At 45.7% G+C, this 18,508-nt stretch overlaps 2 protein-coding genes and 1 long non-coding RNA gene across 3 annotated transcripts in view; 2 read left to right on the top strand and 1 right to left on the bottom strand.

Moving 5' to 3' along the window:
- LOC136461155 (LRR receptor-like serine/threonine-protein kinase RGI3) overlaps positions 1 to 18,508 on the top strand; it is a gene marked incomplete at its 5' end in the record, with an annotated part of 143,524 nt that overhangs the window by 25,371 nt on the left and 99,645 nt on the right. The window lies entirely within an intron of this gene.
- LOC136456825 (uncharacterized) lies at positions 5,595 to 8,491 on the bottom strand. The gene is made up of 3 exons (XR_010759536.1): positions 7,837 to 8,491; positions 6,398 to 6,497; positions 5,595 to 5,737 (listed from the first exon to the last, which is right to left on the bottom strand). It is a non-coding gene; the product is annotated as an uncharacterized lncRNA (long non-coding RNA).
- Positions 10,970 to 12,031, top strand: LOC136456821 (uncharacterized). The gene has a single exon (XM_066456802.1). It carries the CDS (start codon positions 10,970 to 10,972, stop codon positions 12,029 to 12,031), a length of 1,062 nt encoding a protein of 353 aa, XP_066312899.1.

Here is an 18,508-nt window from a genome sequence, read left to right on the forward strand (position 1 = left end):
TATACTAAGATCAATCAGCAATCCTCCCGGCTAGATCATCGACCTCAGGCTCCAACAGCATCCAAGTTGGGCGAAAGAAACCTGAGCCCACTAAGTCTACTCCCAATAACGAGAAACTACTGGATTAAAGAACTAAAGAATAAACAAAATTTGAGATGATCACAGAGGTTTAGACAAACACGACATACAAACTACTAGATACATTGACAAACTAACAAGTGGATCTACAACCGGGCAGTCCGCCCTTCGATCTCCTTCATACCAACATCAAAGCGAGGCTAATGACGACGCATCTAAGCCATTGCCAGTACCCAACATCAAAGCAAGGGCTAATGACAACACAAGTCATCATCAGTTCCTCGCCAGGGATCCATTACCCATAGACTCAACATCATCATCTTCTTTGGCTTAAAGGGCTTCCCAATCAACTTCATCTTCGGCGGCAAGCGCCTCCCAATCGACTTCATCTTCACTATCGCTACTGAGGACAATCAAATCTGGCATCAATAAGAGAAATGGGGACAAGATTAACCACAGGAGCAGCCGCTTGATCTTCCTTCTTCGGCAAAGGAACAACCGGTGTTGATGTCCCGATAGACGGAGCCTTCTCCACCGCCGGAGAGGCCGGCAGTGAAGACGACGATGAAGACCTTTTGCTCGACAACACCTCCACAACCGCCGCCTTTGGAGAGCAAACAAACGACGAACACGGCACCTTACGGACGCACCGCCTTTGGATAAAATTCTTCTTTGTCATTTTAGCTATGTCAAAAAGATGAGAATGATGAAACAATTGCAAAGGGGCCGGTTAAATAGGACCAAGTTGTCTCCCTGAGCAGTCCAACAGCCTCCTCAAGATAGGGGCGGAGTTAATTTCTCTCCTCAAAGTTAAGTACGGAGTTAATTTCTTCACCAAAACCAATATGGCGCTCTAGCTTCTACCGATTAACTACGCGACAGTCTATTTCTCACTGACATGACTAAAATGACGGATAGCGCACCTTTGCACAACGGTATAGTTCAACGGACGGATCTCAGACTTATCCATCCAGTACTATGACAGAGTTGCTATATTACTCCAAAAAAGAACTCATCAACCATGAACTAAAGAAGGGTTACCATATAAGGAAGATAAAGAACCCAGCTTTCGCTGAAAGAACTCAGGAGCCTCAGAAACAACTACGGCAACACAGCAGGAAGAAGAATAATAACTCGAAAGACAAGATTCTTTCCATTACACATGACTTCGAAAGATACAAGATTACACATCTTACAAAGACCCAACAAACTCAGTACTACGACGAGCAAGGTAGCAACAAGGAACTCAGACAGAACTCGGCTCTGGAAACGACTACGTGCTCCTAGTAACTACTCGGCAGAACACACCCCACTCGGCTACACTATTTTCTTCAAAGGACGGCCGCAGTGCATCTAAGATTAGTGTCAATGGCACAACAAAAGAACGCGGCCTAGATGAGGCTTCTAGGCATCAGTCTACCCAAGTCCGATGTGATGCTGGATCAGGTGCTGATCGGCATCGGACAGTCGCAAGGCAGGCTGGAAGGATCAACCTGAAATTGCTGGATGATGGAACATATTCCACATCACAAGACTTGTCCCATCTGCCAGTATGAACTATCCAGTGAAAAACCGTTGTGAGATTAGTCTACCACTAATCTCGATCACAAGACTTCTTCCATCTACTACAAGATATATAAGAACTACAAAATACACCCCGGGCTGCTCTACTTCACAAACTATCATGACTAAAAAGCTTCAGACCATACAACAAGACACCTGATGAATCAAAGCGGCACACCAAGAGGGTATTATAGGCCAAGGAATGGTGCACATAGACTGGAAGCACCAACAGGACAACCTGACAAAGGACTTAGAAAAGACAGAAGCAATAAAAGAGGACACACGCGTGAAGGACAGTACTCAAGAACAAGCATATTCGAAAGAATACACTAACACTGTATAACTCGTGAATGAGCAGCATTTACACTCAACCACTACCTTCCACCTACCTCTGACAAAAAGTAGGCTACCTGAGAATATGATAAAAGACCCTCTATCCGAGTTCTTTTTGAACAAAAAGAACCCAGATATATGCTCGGGGGCTGCAGGGTACATATCCTCAGCAGAGATTTTCAGTTTTTCCAACGATAAAGATTCAAGACCTTCCAACTTTTTATTCCAAATAGCAAGAGACTCGGGAGCTATACTCAGTGAGTGCACTTTTTCTGAAAAAGCGCACGTCACTCAGAAGACTTCTTCAAGACAGGACCACTTCAAGGTTTCACGACGAAGAACCGGACCGAGCTGATTCACCAGACAAAGCCGGAGAGACAGGGAGGCTTTCGAGTTCAACCATGAAATGCTCAAGGGCTTGTCGATGCGGGACCCATAGGGTTCCCCAGCGAAGTAATTACAGACCGTGGGCCCTGGCCTGACCCACGGGTAGAAGCGAGAAGAGGTGCGGCATCTGCTACACCGAATCCGAGTAGAATAGGTCAGACTAGCCGGATTCCTATGGAAAGTAGCTTCTGTATTTAGTTCAGGACACCTTCTTTGGATCCGACTAGGATTGTAATCGCTCCACGGCCTTTCCTGTCTATATAAAGGGAGGCCGTGGGCACCCCAAAGGAAGAAGGATAATTGTACAAATAACTGTACGATCAATCCAACGCAAAGGGTAACGTCGACTGGACGTAGGGCTATTACTCAATCACGGTCGAGGGTCCGAACCAGTATAAATCGACTGTCTCTTGCGTTAACCGTCGAGTTCTGCATACACCGAAGCCCGAACAACTGCCACAGGTACCCCCGTGGCAGGCTATCAATGGTAAAACATCGACAACAACACATTACAAAAAATCAGAAAATATGACTTGCCGCCAACCGAAAGCACTTATTAAACAAATGAGGGTAGCGATACAAAACAAGACAAACTGCAACCTAGGGGCAAATTATTAGAATAAGCCTTGCATAAGCTGCCAGCTAGAGAGCCAAGTTATTATAAAACCCATTATATAAGCTGGCAAACATAACTAGCTAACAATTGGAGGGGCATTTATTAAAAAGATAAGAGTAGCGACCCAAAATAAGACAAGCTGTATAAGGTGCCAACTCAGAGTGTAAGTTATTATATAACTAATATGTAGGATTTAGGAATGCATTCAAACCTAAAAAGATAATGAAAACCGAAACTTAAAACTTTAAAGAAAAACTTGACTGAAAACTGAAACTAAAAAAATAAAAAATACTTGACTGACTGAAAATAAAAAACATTGAAAAATCATTTATCTAAATATAAAAGAAACAATGAAAAAAAATGAATGACCCCACATAACTATGATCAGGAGACAAGCATAGAGAATTAAAAAATAAAACTGAAATTGACAAATAGAAAATAAAAACTAAAGTAGACCAATGAAAAAAATACTCCAAAATAAAACTAAAACTGAAATAGCTACCAGAAACTGAAACTGAAATTGACAACCAGAAAATTGAATTGAAATTGACAAACAAAAACTAAAAACTAAAGTAGACACAATGAAAAACAAAAAACATAATATTGTAATTAGCAAAAATTGAAATTTAAATTAACAACCACAAAATAGAACTAAAAATAACAAATAGAAGATGAAAAGTAAGACTTAATAAAAAACAAAATAATGAAACATAAAACTGAAACTGAAATTGACAACCGGAAAATAAAATTGAAATTGACAAATAAAAAATGCGTTTGTTGTCTAAAAAAAACACGTACTGTGGGTGTACTAAATACATCTCTTTTCTTTTTTTCGCAGAACGTAGAAACATACACGCCCTAAGTCGTTACCTAAAGTCTAAACTGGAGAGTAATTTGTTTTGTAATAATGTAAAAAAAGAAACATGTGGGCTGACGCACGTATGGCAGGCCAGGCCACCAGGCCAGGCCACCGGGCCACTCGCGCGCTGGTGCTAGTCGCATAGCGCGACCGACAGCGCATTAGCTTTTGCGTTGACATATGGGCCATTATGGTTTCCACGCGTGTGAAACTGGGCCACTGAGCGAACTCGCGCGTTCCAGGCTTTACAAGGCCCAAAAAGCCATGGAACGGAAAAGGGACCTTCATCCGCATCGCTACGGTACAATTGAACCGGATGTAGGTTTTTGTTGAAGCCCAAGAATTATATGATCAGGCAGTTTTTTGGTCAGTGAAGAAGCCTCATGCAGATGTATGATGTTTAGTTTTAGCAAGCTATCTGCTCTCAGCTTTCTTATCTCCTAATAACTTATCTTTCAGTCTATCATATCTCCTAATAACTTATCTTGCAGTCTATCATGATTAATAGATTGGTATATTTGAAAGAAGTCATTGCTGCAAATGCTTATAACCTTAAAAAAGTCCAGATTATCAATTTTTTGCTTGCAGGATGGTTGTGAATGGTTTCCTGTGCTATTCCTGCATGCTATGAAAATATACTGTTTTTATTGACAAGGACATCTTGCATTTGTTGGACCTACGTTTAGTAAAAAAAAAATATTATGCACTAATATGTTCTGACTGAGCTATTCAATAACTTATTCTTATTTTGTGGTTACTTAGTTCATGGTTAGTTGCTGTGTTCTCTTGGATTGCCCTGTGAAATTTAGTTAGTTATGGGGATCCTTTACATGTTCCTATAGGTCTTGCTGTTATGGCTTTGACTTAATTCTCACATCCAAAACTAATAAAAACAAGTTCTTTCAAGCGACTGTTTATAGTAAACATAGGATTAGTATGGCCCTTTTTGTTGTCTGAAGCCTTGATTTTTATGGACGCTCTTCTTTAAACATGATTCTCATTGCTTATTCAGGTGTTGCTAGATGTATGGAGTTCATTCCTACTGCAAGAGTTCCAATTCTTAAGTACATGAGCAACCACTTTGGTATTTCCTGTGATTTATCAAGTAACAACTACCCTGGTCAAATCAAAACGAGAATCTTGTACTGGATGGTACTATGGATGAGCGCTTGGTGATATGGTTTTATTGGTGAGCTCTATGTATCCAAGTGATGTTTTTTTTTTCTTTCATTTTGCTGCCACTAAACTTTGGCAAGCCCAAGGCTGATGGCTCTGTATTATTCCTTGCAGGTCAAGGAATGGGCAAAAACTCAAAATATTAACGACCCAAAAAATGGAACCCTGAACTACTCTGTGCTTGCTTGTCATCTTTCATTTTCAGGTCTTATTTCTTACTTAAGATGTTATCTCTAGCTTTTATTTATATATAGTTCCATCAAATCTATAGGTTATAACCTACCTCTTATCCTCTTTACATTACATCTACCAGACATGTGAGCCTGCAATTTTACCACCTCTGAAGGAGATTTTTGATGGGAAAGCTGCAGAAGGTAAGACTGACTAGTTCTGATGGTTGTGGCATATCTGTGCCTGGTGATTTACCCATATCATTCACATGCAGAATTGGTGCTTTATGATGAGAACCGTGTTGATGCCGTTTTGTAACACCCGGTTTCAAGGACAAAGCCGAATGCACACCATATGTGAGTCCTGGTAATTAAACCTCACATATAGCTACAAATGAAGGGGCAGTATCAATTCACAATGCTTAATATATAGCAAACTTCGCAAAAGAGATAACCTTAGAAAGCAATCAGCGGACAGACAACTCTGATCTCCGGGTGCAGACTTCACTCCACTGGATCCAAACTGACTGGTTGATCACAAGCCTAAAACTTCTCCTGAGGTGTGGGGGGAATAGCAAGAGTGAGTCCATGTCGAACTCCGTAAATATAGCAACAAGGTAGTGTAATCCATAACCACATGATCAAGTGTAATTGAATAATAAATAGCTCAAAACAACTCAGTTAAGCATAATTAAACAAGTGCTCATCTTTGGCGTAAGAATCCCTTGGCCGCTCGTGACCGTGAGCACGGCTGATATATCAGTTTATTAAACTCTGCGCAGAGGTGTACACTTTCACTGTGAGTCATGATTTCCAAATGTACGGGTTTGCAAGGTCCAAACACCGGAAATCATATAAAGCTGCTCAGAAGTTCGTCTAACCGGGAAGGGCCGTAGGGTCATCGGATATAAGAACCCCCCTTCCATTAAAAGGCCGCTTCCATAGCAAGGCACAACAGGACAGAGGCTGTCCTATACCCAACTCGCAGTATCCTCTAAGCCTGCTAGAAAAGGTCTCCCAAGCAACTAGAGCCAGAGCCATATAGCCCTCACAGCTGTACTGTAAGTACCGGATGATCACTTACAAATGAGACCTTGTGGAGAGGGAATTTAACTCTCCTGTTGTTGCTAACAAGTCATCTCTTGTGTTTATAGCATATTCATTAATCAAGCTTCAAGATCATGGTCACAGAAAGAAAACCCAAACTATACTTGCCTTAAACACCGATCATTCGGTAAGCTTTAATCTTCAACGTTTTCTTCTTCTTCTTCTTCTTCTCCAACTTCTTATAGATCACGAACGCAAAACTCACCGACTGGACAAGACCGAAAAGCACCACACAAGCATCCGAACAAGCATGCATAGCAAACATACTAGATTAGAACAATACACCAATCAATGAAAAGATTCGAAATCTAATCTACGCATTGCTACGATCACACACACGCGAAAGGCACACTAATCGGAGCTACGGTAAAACAGAAACATCTATCGAAGGATTTACGTTGGAAAGAAAACTATATGCTTTATCTATTTTAATGATCATAAAACATGTATAAGATATCTCAGGGGAATATCTAAAATTGAGTTAAGTCATTTTATACTTGAGTTATTAGATTTAGAAAACTAAGATAAATTAATCATATCTTAATTATAAATATCTTGATATCATTTATGCAAATTAAATTGAAATATAATAACAAATGAGAGTATATATATTCAAAGTATATATGTCACATTTAAACTTGGCAAATTACAATTTAAAGACATACATGTTTATGTCACTAATTAATCATATTTTATTAATCAACATATCTCATATTATATAAAGTATTTAAACTTTACTTTAGAAATATAGAACATGTGAGAGCAACTAATAGAACAATTATATTATGTCTCATAATTGATCTAAGCAAGTCATAATTAAAAAGGCATTAATGTTGGCATACGTCATATTTTATAATTATAAAAGATTATATATATACTTTTAGTCATTTAAACATCTATAAATTAAAAACATAAATCTTGTGAGGGTATCTATTCATACTTAACACATATGCAACATTCAACTAATTATAATCTAGGACTATACTGAAGTTACTGATTAATCAGATTAACAGGTTATGTATAATCACCGGAATACAAAACCTATATTGTTTCTAGTTATAAAACTAATTATAAGCATGTTAACCAATTTAATATTTAGCTATATATGAAAAATCATGTGACATGAAAAACATTGCCCCTAACATATCATTCACGTCAGCACGTACCAAACGCAACTTAAACGGTGCAAAACGAAATTAGAACTTAAATCGCTCTTAATTAACAAGTTATTGAATAATCCTTAATCAAATTAATATTCAACTTATAAATTTCCAAGATGTGAGATATGTTAATCATCGCTGCAAACACGTATCACACACTGCGATGAAACTCGTGCAATCGAATCGACATCAAAAACCTAAATCGACTTTAATTAATCAGCGATTAATTAATTATAGACACAATTAATATTTTAATAAAATAAATTCATAAACATGTGATATAAAAACTAATAACTCTACTGCGTAGATCTCGACGACACGAAACTAACGCAACTGGAACGAACTGAAATGGATTTAAAACGAAGAAACGACGGAGATTAAACGAACCAGTGGTAATTCTGTAATTTGCATCATCTTCTTCCTTGCCTTCTTCTTGCTCACGGACGTGGCATGGCAGCCATGGAAATTTGATGCTACTGCTCACGGAGGGGAGAGAGGGGCCTCGGCCTCGGCCTGCCGGCCAGCCGACGGCGCAGCAGCGGCGCAGGGCGCACACGGCGGTGGCGCGTCAGCCATGCCCTCACGGCGGTCAGCACAGGGCCCGAAGGCCGGCGGCGGAGCAGCTGTACAGGCAGCGGCGGCGCTGCTCCACCCGCGTGGGACGCGCGAAGGGCAGGGCACGGCTCCAAGGCGGCAGCGGGGTCGGCGCTGGGTTCCAGACTGCGGTGGTGGACGGCCAACCGCAGGGGAAGCTTCCTCGGCCGGAGAGAGAGGAAAAAGGTGCCGGCCATGGATGAACTCGCCGGAAAACGACCAGAAAAAGGAAAACGAAGGGGAAATAGTCAAACGGTGATGGATTCAAGAAAAGAAGGACACTACGGTGTAGAGAACGACGAGATCTACCTTGTGGTGGTGACGGTTTTCGCCGGAGACGTCCGAGGTGGCCGGAAAAGCTTGCCGAAGGTTCGCCGGAAACCTAGCTGTGGAGAACTTCGGCGTCCGATCTGCGGGGCTACGAGTGGCGGCTCGAAAAACGGGCTGTACTTCTGGAAAGCTCGCATCGAGAGGTACACCGGCATATATATAGTGTAGAGTTTGGAGGTCGGTGGAAAAACAAGATATTTTATTATTTTTGGATTTAATTAATTCTGGGATTAAGATAATTTCAGAAAAGTCCAGAATTGATTTTTAGCCCACGAAAAATACTCCGATGGCTCCAAAAATTCTAGGAAAATTCTCGAAGACACTTTTGAACATAATGAACCCAAATAAAGTTTTTAGAGCTCACGAAATTATTGTTGCAAAGATCAAGGAAAAATATTAAGCCCAAGGAAAAAGGAATTTAATTCCGGAAAAGGTCGGAAAATTTTCCGGAGAGAAAGAAACATCGCTCTATCATATTTCAAAACCATTTGCACTCATAAGCACCAAATGCAACCAGCATGAATGCACAATCCCGCATGTTGCTACTCCTATGATGAATTTTAATTTAAAAAAAATATTACTTTTCCTATATTTCATGAGCACAAAAATCGATAACCATTATTTTAACTCTATTTTCAAAAGTACAAAATTTTAGGGTGTTACACGTTTCCATTGCAAATATAGAAAGGTTTCCGCGCCAGAATGCGAGGCACAGAAATCAGAGCTCTCTTTCACCGTCCTTGAATCTTTTTTTTACAAGGTATCTGAACATGCTGTCTATAATATTAACAAGTCAGGTTTACGTGTGTCTACTAAATTCCATTTCCAAGTATTACCTTCTGTCTTTCAATATGGGCCAACAATAAGCTGTTCACATTTTTACTGCCTTTCCTATTATCTGTATAATAGAAATTACATTTTCTTTGGTACCATGTTTAGGTTGTCATGAGCTCTTTGTCATATATATTGAACTCAGCATGTGGGATAAATTCCTGGCTTATGTCTGAGCTTAGCTAATTGATTTAGAAGTCCTGACAGGGATTCTGAAGCCAAGAAACTGGGAGGGCAAATGTTCTTACGTGGTTTAGTTGTGTTATCAAATTTCTTCAGTCTACTTCCCTTGGTTCTAATTCAATGAAGCCAACTTGTATAAAAGTTTAAACTATGTAAAGCCGTCTGCATTGTCTTACTGTGGGCAAATGAGCTAATTTCTTGACTCACAGAACCGCTTCCTTTTTTTGTAGCCCAAGGTATTTTCAGTATAAGTGTGTTTTAGATGATAAAAAAGGCTCAACATGGTTAATTCAAGAACACAGTGTAGTGTACTAGTGTTTATTTCTTTTGTTCCTTGACCTGAGAAAGCAATGTTAACGTATCTTGTATTGCCTATAGCTTTTTAACATCCGGAACCTTTCAAACAAAGTGATATCCACTTACATGGGCCGGTTTGAGAAAATCCAGGACAATACAAGTTGGATGGCCAAATCATACAGTTTGTTTGTAAGTATTTCCTTCATATGGTGCAGTGGGTGTGTTATGGGTGTATGGCAAGAGGCAGCATTTGATATCCCAAGGGTTAGTTAGACGGCATGCATGCTTATCCTCTAGATTAGATTACTAGGATCTGATTGGTTGCTTGCATTAGTCTTTGCCTGCATTAGATCTTTTGCAGCAATCATGGCGTCAAGTTTAGGTTTTCAGAACCATGAGCGCAATATCCGAGGATGAGTCGTCTCTCTCCTCCCGACACGGGCGACCCGGGCGACGCGGCGGGCGAAGGGGAGAGCGGCTCGGGAGCAAGCACGAGTGCACCAGGGGCGCGAGGCGGAGTAGGTGAGCGAGTCGGAGCTACAGTGGCGGGCGCAGGCACGCTGCTTGGTGCTCCACGGCCTGTGGACACGGTTCACAGCGCGACTCCTTCGCAGTCGCTGAGCTCTGGGCCATGGCGGCACCCTTATATTGACGCGAATCCGCAGTGTGTGGGAGCCTCTGTTCTCCCTGGTTCTTCCCCAGTCCATTCCCCTTCCTCTTCCTTGTAGGGAGGCGGAAACCCTAGCGGTTCCTGTAGAACCACGGCGGGTGAGCAGGCTGGGGTGAGGATTCGTCTTCCTCACGAAGTACGCGACCATCTGGATGCTGATCTAAGCTCTAGGCTTGCTCATATTTGGAGTCATAGTAGTGAGATTGGGGTTTGTGGGGTGATTTCGGTGAAGAATTTGTTGTCGATTGAGAACCCAAATCCGTCTCCCCTGTGTGGAGCTACTCGTGTTGGTACTTGTTAGGCAATAGAATATGCCGCAGCCTTTTACCATATGCTGCGGCATCTGTGGATATCATAGCTACAATTAGCAGATGTAAATCAGGGATTAGTTGCTATAATTAGCAGATGTAAATCAGGGAAATTACCCCCGCCTTGTAAAGCAAGGCCAGCCGGCCCTATAATAGAAGGCGCCCCCCCTCACATTGAGGTGTGGCCAATTGCCCCCAAACTCTATTATTCTACATGGTATCAGAGAACCGGGTCCTGATCTGATTCCCCGGCCTCTCTCCACCTTCCGCCCCTCCCTCCTGCGCCGCCTCCCCTCCTCCTCTTCCCATGGGAACTGCCTCAGACCTCACCTCTGCCTCCAGCGGCGCCCCAGGGGCTGCTTCTGCCCCGATCATATGCCCCTTCGCCACTACCAATGTCAAGCTGCACGTCCCCATGGTCCTCGAGTTGAAGCCCTCCAACTTCACCAAGTGGTCGACGGCTTTCCACGCCATGTGCGGGAAGTTTGGCCTGCTGAGCCACCTCGACACCGCCTCCCCCGCGCGCCCCACCGACGAAGCCTGGCAGCAGGCTAACTTCTGCGTCCGCGGATGGATGTACAGCACCGCCTCCGATTCCGTCCTCAACCTCGCCATGACCGATGATCAGCAGACGGCATGCGCGCTGTGGAAGGCCCTCGACGACGTGTTCCAGGCGAACAAAGCGCCTCGTGCCATCTTCCTCAATCACGAGTTCCACTCAATGATTCAAGGGGATTCCTCCATCGACGACTACTGCGTCCGCATGAAGGCGAAGGCCGACGAACTGCGCGACGTTGGCCAGGCCGTCCTCGAGGGCAACCTCGTCCTCAACCTTCTGCGCGGCGTCAACGAGGTCTACTCTACGGTCGCCAACAACATCGCCGGGCAACAGTCCCTCACCTTCTCCTCTGCTCGCCATCAGCTTCTCCTCAAGGAACTATGGCTGCAGAATGACGAGAAGGTCCGTGCTGCCTCGGCGCTCTTCACTGCTGCCTCCTTCCCTGCTGGTGGCCAGCAGCAGCAGCAGGACAACCGGCGCCCCAACAATAAGAAGGGTGGCCCGCAACCCTCCAACTCTGGCGGCCACAACTCCAACAGGCGCCCACCCTGGGGTTTCAACCCCTGGACCGGTGAACGCGTGGCTCTTGGTGAGCGGGTCACCCCTCCTAGACAACGCCGCCACTTCGGCGGGTCTGGTGGCCACAACGCCCAGTCTGGGCGCCAGCAGGGCCTCCTCGGGCCTGCTCCCCAGGCACACATAGCCTTCGCTCCTGCGGCCTCCTTCGACAGCTCTAGCAGCTCCACCTGGGATGCAGCCGGTCTCATCGCCGCCCTACAGACCATGACCATGCAAGGCAACTCTCCCTAGGTCGTCGACTCCGGCGCCTCAATCCATATGACGTCCTCGGATGGTATGCTTACCCACCGCCTACCCCCTTCCATCTCCTCAATAACAGTAGGTAATGGCACTACCATTCCAGTCACGTCTAGAGGTCACTCCGTCCTATCCACTCCCGCGTCTAATTTTCATCTTAATAATATCCTTGTCGCACCTTCTATAGTTCGTAACCTGCTCTCTGTTCATCAATTCACTCGCGACAATAGTTGTTCCTTTGAATTTGACGCTCATGGTTTTTCTATCAAGGATCTCCGAACGGGACGCGTGACTATCCGCTGTAACAGCAACGGGGACCTTTACACCATGCCCGCATCCACGCCTGTCGCCCTCTTGGCTGCTCCGTCAACCCTATGGCATCAACGTCTCGGCCATCCAGCCCCTGCTGCTTTAGCGCATCTTAATAAAATTCATGCTGTTGCTTGTAATACAGTAGATCGCTCCCTCTGCCATTCATGTCAGTTAGGCAAGCACACACGTCTACCTTTCAGTTCGTCGCATTCTACAACTCATGCGCCCTTTGAACTTGTCCACTGTGATGTATGGACGTCACCTATCAACAGTCTGTCCGGTTTTTCCTACTATTTGGTGTGTCTGGATGATTATAGTCATTTTTGTTGGGGTTTTCCTCTCCGCAAAAAGTCCGATGTTCACCAACATGTAGTTCAGCTCGCTGCCCTCGCCCAAACTCAGTTCAGCCTACGCATCAAATGTGTTCAGGCTGATAATGGCACTGAATTCCTTAACACCACCACCACCCACTTCTTTGCTGCTCGTGGCACCCACCTCCGCCTCTCCTGTCCCTACACATCCCCCCAAAACGGCAAGGCCGAATGAATAATCCACACCCTTAATAATTCCGTTCGCACCATGCTCCTCCATGCCTCCCTGCCACCCACATACTGGGCTGAGGCCCTCCTGACAGCCTGCTACCTGCTTAACCGACGTCCATCCTCCATCTAGCATGAAGTTCCCTTCACTCGCCTGCATAAACAGCCACCCACCTACAACCATCTACGTGTCTTTGGGTGCCTCTGTTACCCAAATTTGTAGGCCACCTCCAAACACAAGCTCGCACCTCGCTCCGCGGCATGCGTCTTTCTTGGATATCCACCTTCTCACAAAGGGCACCGCTGTCTTGACCTATCGACCCGTCGCATAATCATCTCCCGTCATGTCATCTTCGACGAGTCCACATTTCCCTTTACAGCCACTCCAGACGCCCCATCCCCCACCTCCCTCGATTTCCTCTTAGACGACGATATGGTTTCGGTGCCTTGTCCTACTGTTATTGCAGGTGGAACTCCTCCCTCGACGCATGTGGTCGCTCCATCCTTCTCGGATGACGAGCAGCCGCACACCGACGATGCGCCCACACCACCAGCAACCGGATCAGCTTCTCCGGCACTGGGCGGGCACCCTCCTGTGGTTCCCTTTCCACGGGTCTACGTCCGACGCCCTCGCACGGCGTCCGCCCCTGCCTTGTCATCGGCTGCCCCGGCGCCTCTAGGTGCACCGGCGCCAACGGCTACACCCCCAACAGCGCCTCCTGCACCACCACCGCCACCTCCGCCGTGGGTCACTTGCACCATGACTGGTGTCATCCCTCGCGTCAGCTATGAAGGGCTGACGGCCACATCATCCTCGACCTCGCCTCTCCCGACGAACTATCGCAGCGCATTGGCCGATGCCAACTGGCGCGCAGCGATGACGGATGAGTACTAGGCTCTTGTCGACAACAAAACCTGGCGGCTCGTCCCGCGTCCCCCTGGCGCCAACATCGTGATGGGGAAATGGCTCTTCCGACACAAGTTCCATGCCGATGGATCTCTTGCCCGCCACAAGGCTCGCTGGGTGGTCCGCGGCTTCTCTTAGCGCGAGGGCATCGACTATGACGAGACCTTCAGCCCGGTGGTCAAACCGGCCACCATCCGGACCGTCCTCAGCATCGCCGCATCTCGCGCCTGGCCGATCCACCAGTTGGACGTGAAGAATGCTTTCCTCCACGGCCATCTCGAGGAGACTGTCTACTGCCAGCAGCCACCAGGCTTCGTCGACCCTGGCGCCCCCGACAGCGTCTGCCTCCTGCAGAAGTCCTTGTACGGACTGAAGCAGGCTCCGCAGGCCTGGCACCAGCGCTTCTCCACCTTCGTCCGACAGCTTGGCTTCGTCGCCTCCGCCTCCGACACGTCCCTCTTTATTCTACAAGAGGGGACGCATCTTGCCTACCTGCTGCTGTACGTTGACGACATCGTCCTCACCACCTCATCCACAGCTCTCCTTCAGCGCATCATGGCCCAGCTGAGCTCTGAGTTCGCCATGACAGATCTTGGCCAGCTCCATCACTTCCTCGGCATCACCGTCACGCGCTCCTCCGACGGCCTCTTCCTGTCTCAGCGCCAGTACGCCGTCGATCTCCTCCAGCGTGCGGGCATGGCTGAGTGTCATCCTACGGCGACACCTGTTGACACTCACGCCAAGCTCTCCACACATAACGGGGAACTCCTGTCAGAGAAGGACGCCTCTGAGTATAGGAGCCTGGCTGGGGCGCTCCAATACTACACTCTGACTCGTCCTGAGCTGGCTTATGTTGTCCAGCAGGTGTGTCTCTTCATGCACGCCCCCCGAGAGCCTCACCGTGCGCTGATCAAACGCATACTGCGCTATGTGAAGGGCACCCTCTCCTCGGGTCTACATATCGGCGCCGGGCCTGTTGACAAGCTGACGGCTTACTCCGACGCCGACTGGGCAGGCTGTCCTGACTCCCGACGCTCCACCTCCAGCTACTGTGTATACCTCGGCGACACTCTGGCCTCCTGGTCCTCCAAACGCCAGACCACGGTGTCACGTTCCAGCGCCGAGGCGGAGTATCGTGCTGTGGCCCATGTGGTGGCCGAATGCTGTTGGCTCCGACAGCTACTCCAGGAACTCCACCTACAGCTACCCTCTGCCACCGTTGTCTTCTGTGACAACGTCAGCGCCATCTACATGACGGCCAATCCCATCCACCACAAGCGAATGAAGCACATCGAGATCGACATCCACTTCGTCCGCGAGAAGGTGGCCCTTGGTGAGATTTGGGTACTCCATGTGCCCTCCTCTCATCAGTTCACCGACATCATGACTAAAGGGCTTCCGACGGCATTGTTTCTAGACTTTAGATCCAGTCTTTGCGTCCGGGAGCCTCCCGCTGCGACTGCGGGCGGGTGTTAGGCAATAGAATATGCCGCAGCCTTTTACCATATGCTGCGGCATCTGTGGATATCATAGCTACAATTAGCAGATGTAAATCAGGGATTAGTTGCTATAATTAGCAGATGTAAATCAGGGAAATTACCCCTGCCTTGTAAAGCAAGGCCAGCCGGCCCTATAATAGAAGGCGCCCCCCCCCCCCCTCACATTGAGGTGTGGCCAATTGCCCCCAAACTCTATTATTCTACAGTACTAACTGGTCGACTTTGGGTGGTGATACCAGGTCGTTCTCACAGGTTCTCCAGGCTCCTCCGCAGCCTTGGAAAACCATGGATCAGCGTCAGCCTTATCCTGGGCGCTTCAACATGGGCTACAATTGCGGTGGTTTCCGTGGGGTAGGGGTTGGGTGCCCCATGGAGGAGGTAGAGGTGGTGGTAGATTCCAATCTAGTGGGAGATTTGGAAACTGGAACAGGGAACAGGGGGATCATGGCCGACAAGATCCTCATCAGAGTAAACTGGAGGAGCGGAAGGAAGAGTCACAGCCAAGCCAGAAGAATGAATCTGCTGAGGTTGAAACTTCTGTGAACAACAATACTGAGATTATTGTGACTGATGATCAGGCTATTCAAGGAGGGGAGAATGAGACAAAAGATGCTCCTAGAGAGCGGGGAGAGAAGCAGCAATTCTGTCCTAGATGTGTCAAGGTTGGGCACTTCGCTAATGAATGCTCTAACCCTATCATTTGCTCTAGATGTAACAAAGAAGGGCATGTTGCAAGAGTGTGCATGGCTAAAATGCCTTGGGAGTATATCTCTCCGTTCTGTGGTTTATCTGCTTATGGGCAAGGCTTTCATGTAATTGAAAGTGCTAAGACAGAGGAGGGCATTAAGGATATGTCTACCACTGCTCTGGTGACTATCACTTCTGGCCAAGCAACTGCTAGAGACATTGAGAATGAGTTTAGGCTGAAGGCTGGGCCTAATTCTACCTGGAGGTGGTTTGCTAAGAGGGTTAGTGAGGGCGAGTATCAGATGAGGTTTCCCAATGCTCAAACTATTGATTCACTGAACTAAGGATGAGGTCTATGCCTAATGTGGTAGTCAAGGTAGAAAAGTGGAACCCTTCTACTGGCTCTAAAGGAGCCCTTGATGTAGCTTGGTTCAGAATCACCAACATTCCATATGAAAAGCGATCATACTCCAATGTCTGCATGGTAGCCTCTAAGGTGGGCCTACCCTTGGAAGTTGATAAAGAAAATCTTCACAAGAATGATTATGTGAGAGTGAAAATTGGTTGCAGAGATGTTACTAAGGTGCCTGCATCTGTGGATGGTCTGCTGGACTTTCACTTTTATGACTATTTTTTTCAGAGAGAGGTGCATCAAGATGGTTATACTGATTCCTCTGGAACCAAGTGGATTAGACATGAAAAGGACAAGCCAAAGGATGATTTTCCATCACCTAAAAAGCAAAAAATGGATCCCCCCAAGAATGTGAGTCAAAGCTCTGGAGCTGGTACAAGTAAAACTGTCAATGTGGGTAAAGGGAAGCAGGTTTCAGGAGAGGGCTATTATCAGAATGAAACCAAACAAATGGCTGGAAATGATGAGGACAGTGAGGATGAAGGGCTCAAGATTGGGGATCTGATTGAACCTGGATCTGACCAATTGAGGTTTGGAAACTTTGACCATATGGAGGTTAAGATGTTGACTTCCATCAACTTTGATGATACATCAAGGACAGTGATAAATGAATATGGTTCCAATATGGAGAAGTTCAAGTCTGATCCTCTAACCACAATTGAGGCTAAAAATGCTCTGTATGGTAGTAACAGAAATGATATCTTTCAGCTTGATAACTACATGATTAAGTCTGGACCCAGTAAATGCCTTTCTACTATCATAGAAGACAAGAAAGCAAGTTTTGACAAGGAGATTGCTCTCTCTGTGAGCCCAGTTAAGGGAAGTCAAGGTGGACCTGAAATTGAGCTATCTAGCCAAGAAGAAAACATGATCAAGGAAAGTCAGGATATAGACTGGGAACTCATACAAAAAGAAGATGATCATGTCTCAGAGACAACTAAAATGGAGGTGGATGAGAACAAATCTGCTGATAAAGAGGTGAATGGTAACAGTACAGCTGATACTGATGGGAAAAAGGAGTTAGTTGAAGACACTGCTGATCCTGCAACAATTGAAGGCACGGTAGCAGATGATGTGGGTGGCTCTGGGGGAAGCTCTTCTGTTTGGGACCGTCAGGTTGTTGCTTCACAATCTGCTGATGAAGATACTCAAGGAGAGAAGTATGATGACTGGCCTGCCTGGAAGGAGGTCAGGCAGAGCAAGAGGCTTAGGGATAATGGGACTGCAAGTATGATGGCTGGAACCCAGAAGATGAACAAGATGTCTACTGGCTTGGATACTGAAGGTATGGATACTGAAAACCAGAACTCCTTTGCTGTTCTCTCTAACATTCATATTGTGTCTTTAGCCTCTAAAATGGGGGTTAATTCTCAATCTCTCTCTTTTGACAAAATTGATGTGCTTAAGGATCTAGAAAATGCTAGGATGAAACTTAATGAACACTCTGCTGCTATAAATGATTCTGGGAATAATTTGGAAGAGGAAACTTTTCCTTTGGAGGATCAAAATATTCTTGAGTGGGGTACTGATGAATCTGAGGAGGAGCCACTTAAGTTGACTGCAAGCATAAGAAAAAGCAGATCATCCAAAAAGTATAAGAGAAAAGCAAAAAATTGCAAGAACCAACCTCTTGATGGTTCTGTGAAAAAAAAGAGAGTTGAATCTATGGCTAGCCCTAGGTTCAATCTCAGGGACAGGAGAACTATTATAAAATGATAGGTATCATATGGAATTGCAGGGGGGTGGCTAAGAAGGGTCTTAGCTCTTACATTAGAGAGTTGATTTGGGATAATAAAGCTGATTTTGTTGGTATTCAAGAAACTACGAAGAAATCTTACTCTTGAGAATTTTTTCAGGAAACTTGACTATAACAAGGAATTCAGTTGGCATTGGACTCCCTCAAATGGCAAATCTGGAGGTATGTTAAGTGGAATTAGGAATGACAGATTTGATGTTGAAACTTTTGATAGTGGTGAGTTTATGATAATTGCTAATGTGTTTGATAAAAATATTAAGAAATACTGGTCTTTGGTGAATGTTTTTGGCCCTGCCCAGGATGAGTTTAAGGAAAGCTTCCTGTCTGAACTTTCCAACTTCTGCTTTAAAGCTAAACAC

Source organism: Miscanthus floridulus, chromosome 6 (genome assembly GCF_019320115.1).
Source record: "Miscanthus floridulus cultivar M001 chromosome 6, ASM1932011v1, whole genome shotgun sequence".
In the NCBI taxonomy this organism is placed as follows: Eukaryota; Viridiplantae; Streptophyta; class Magnoliopsida; order Poales; family Poaceae; genus Miscanthus; species Miscanthus floridulus.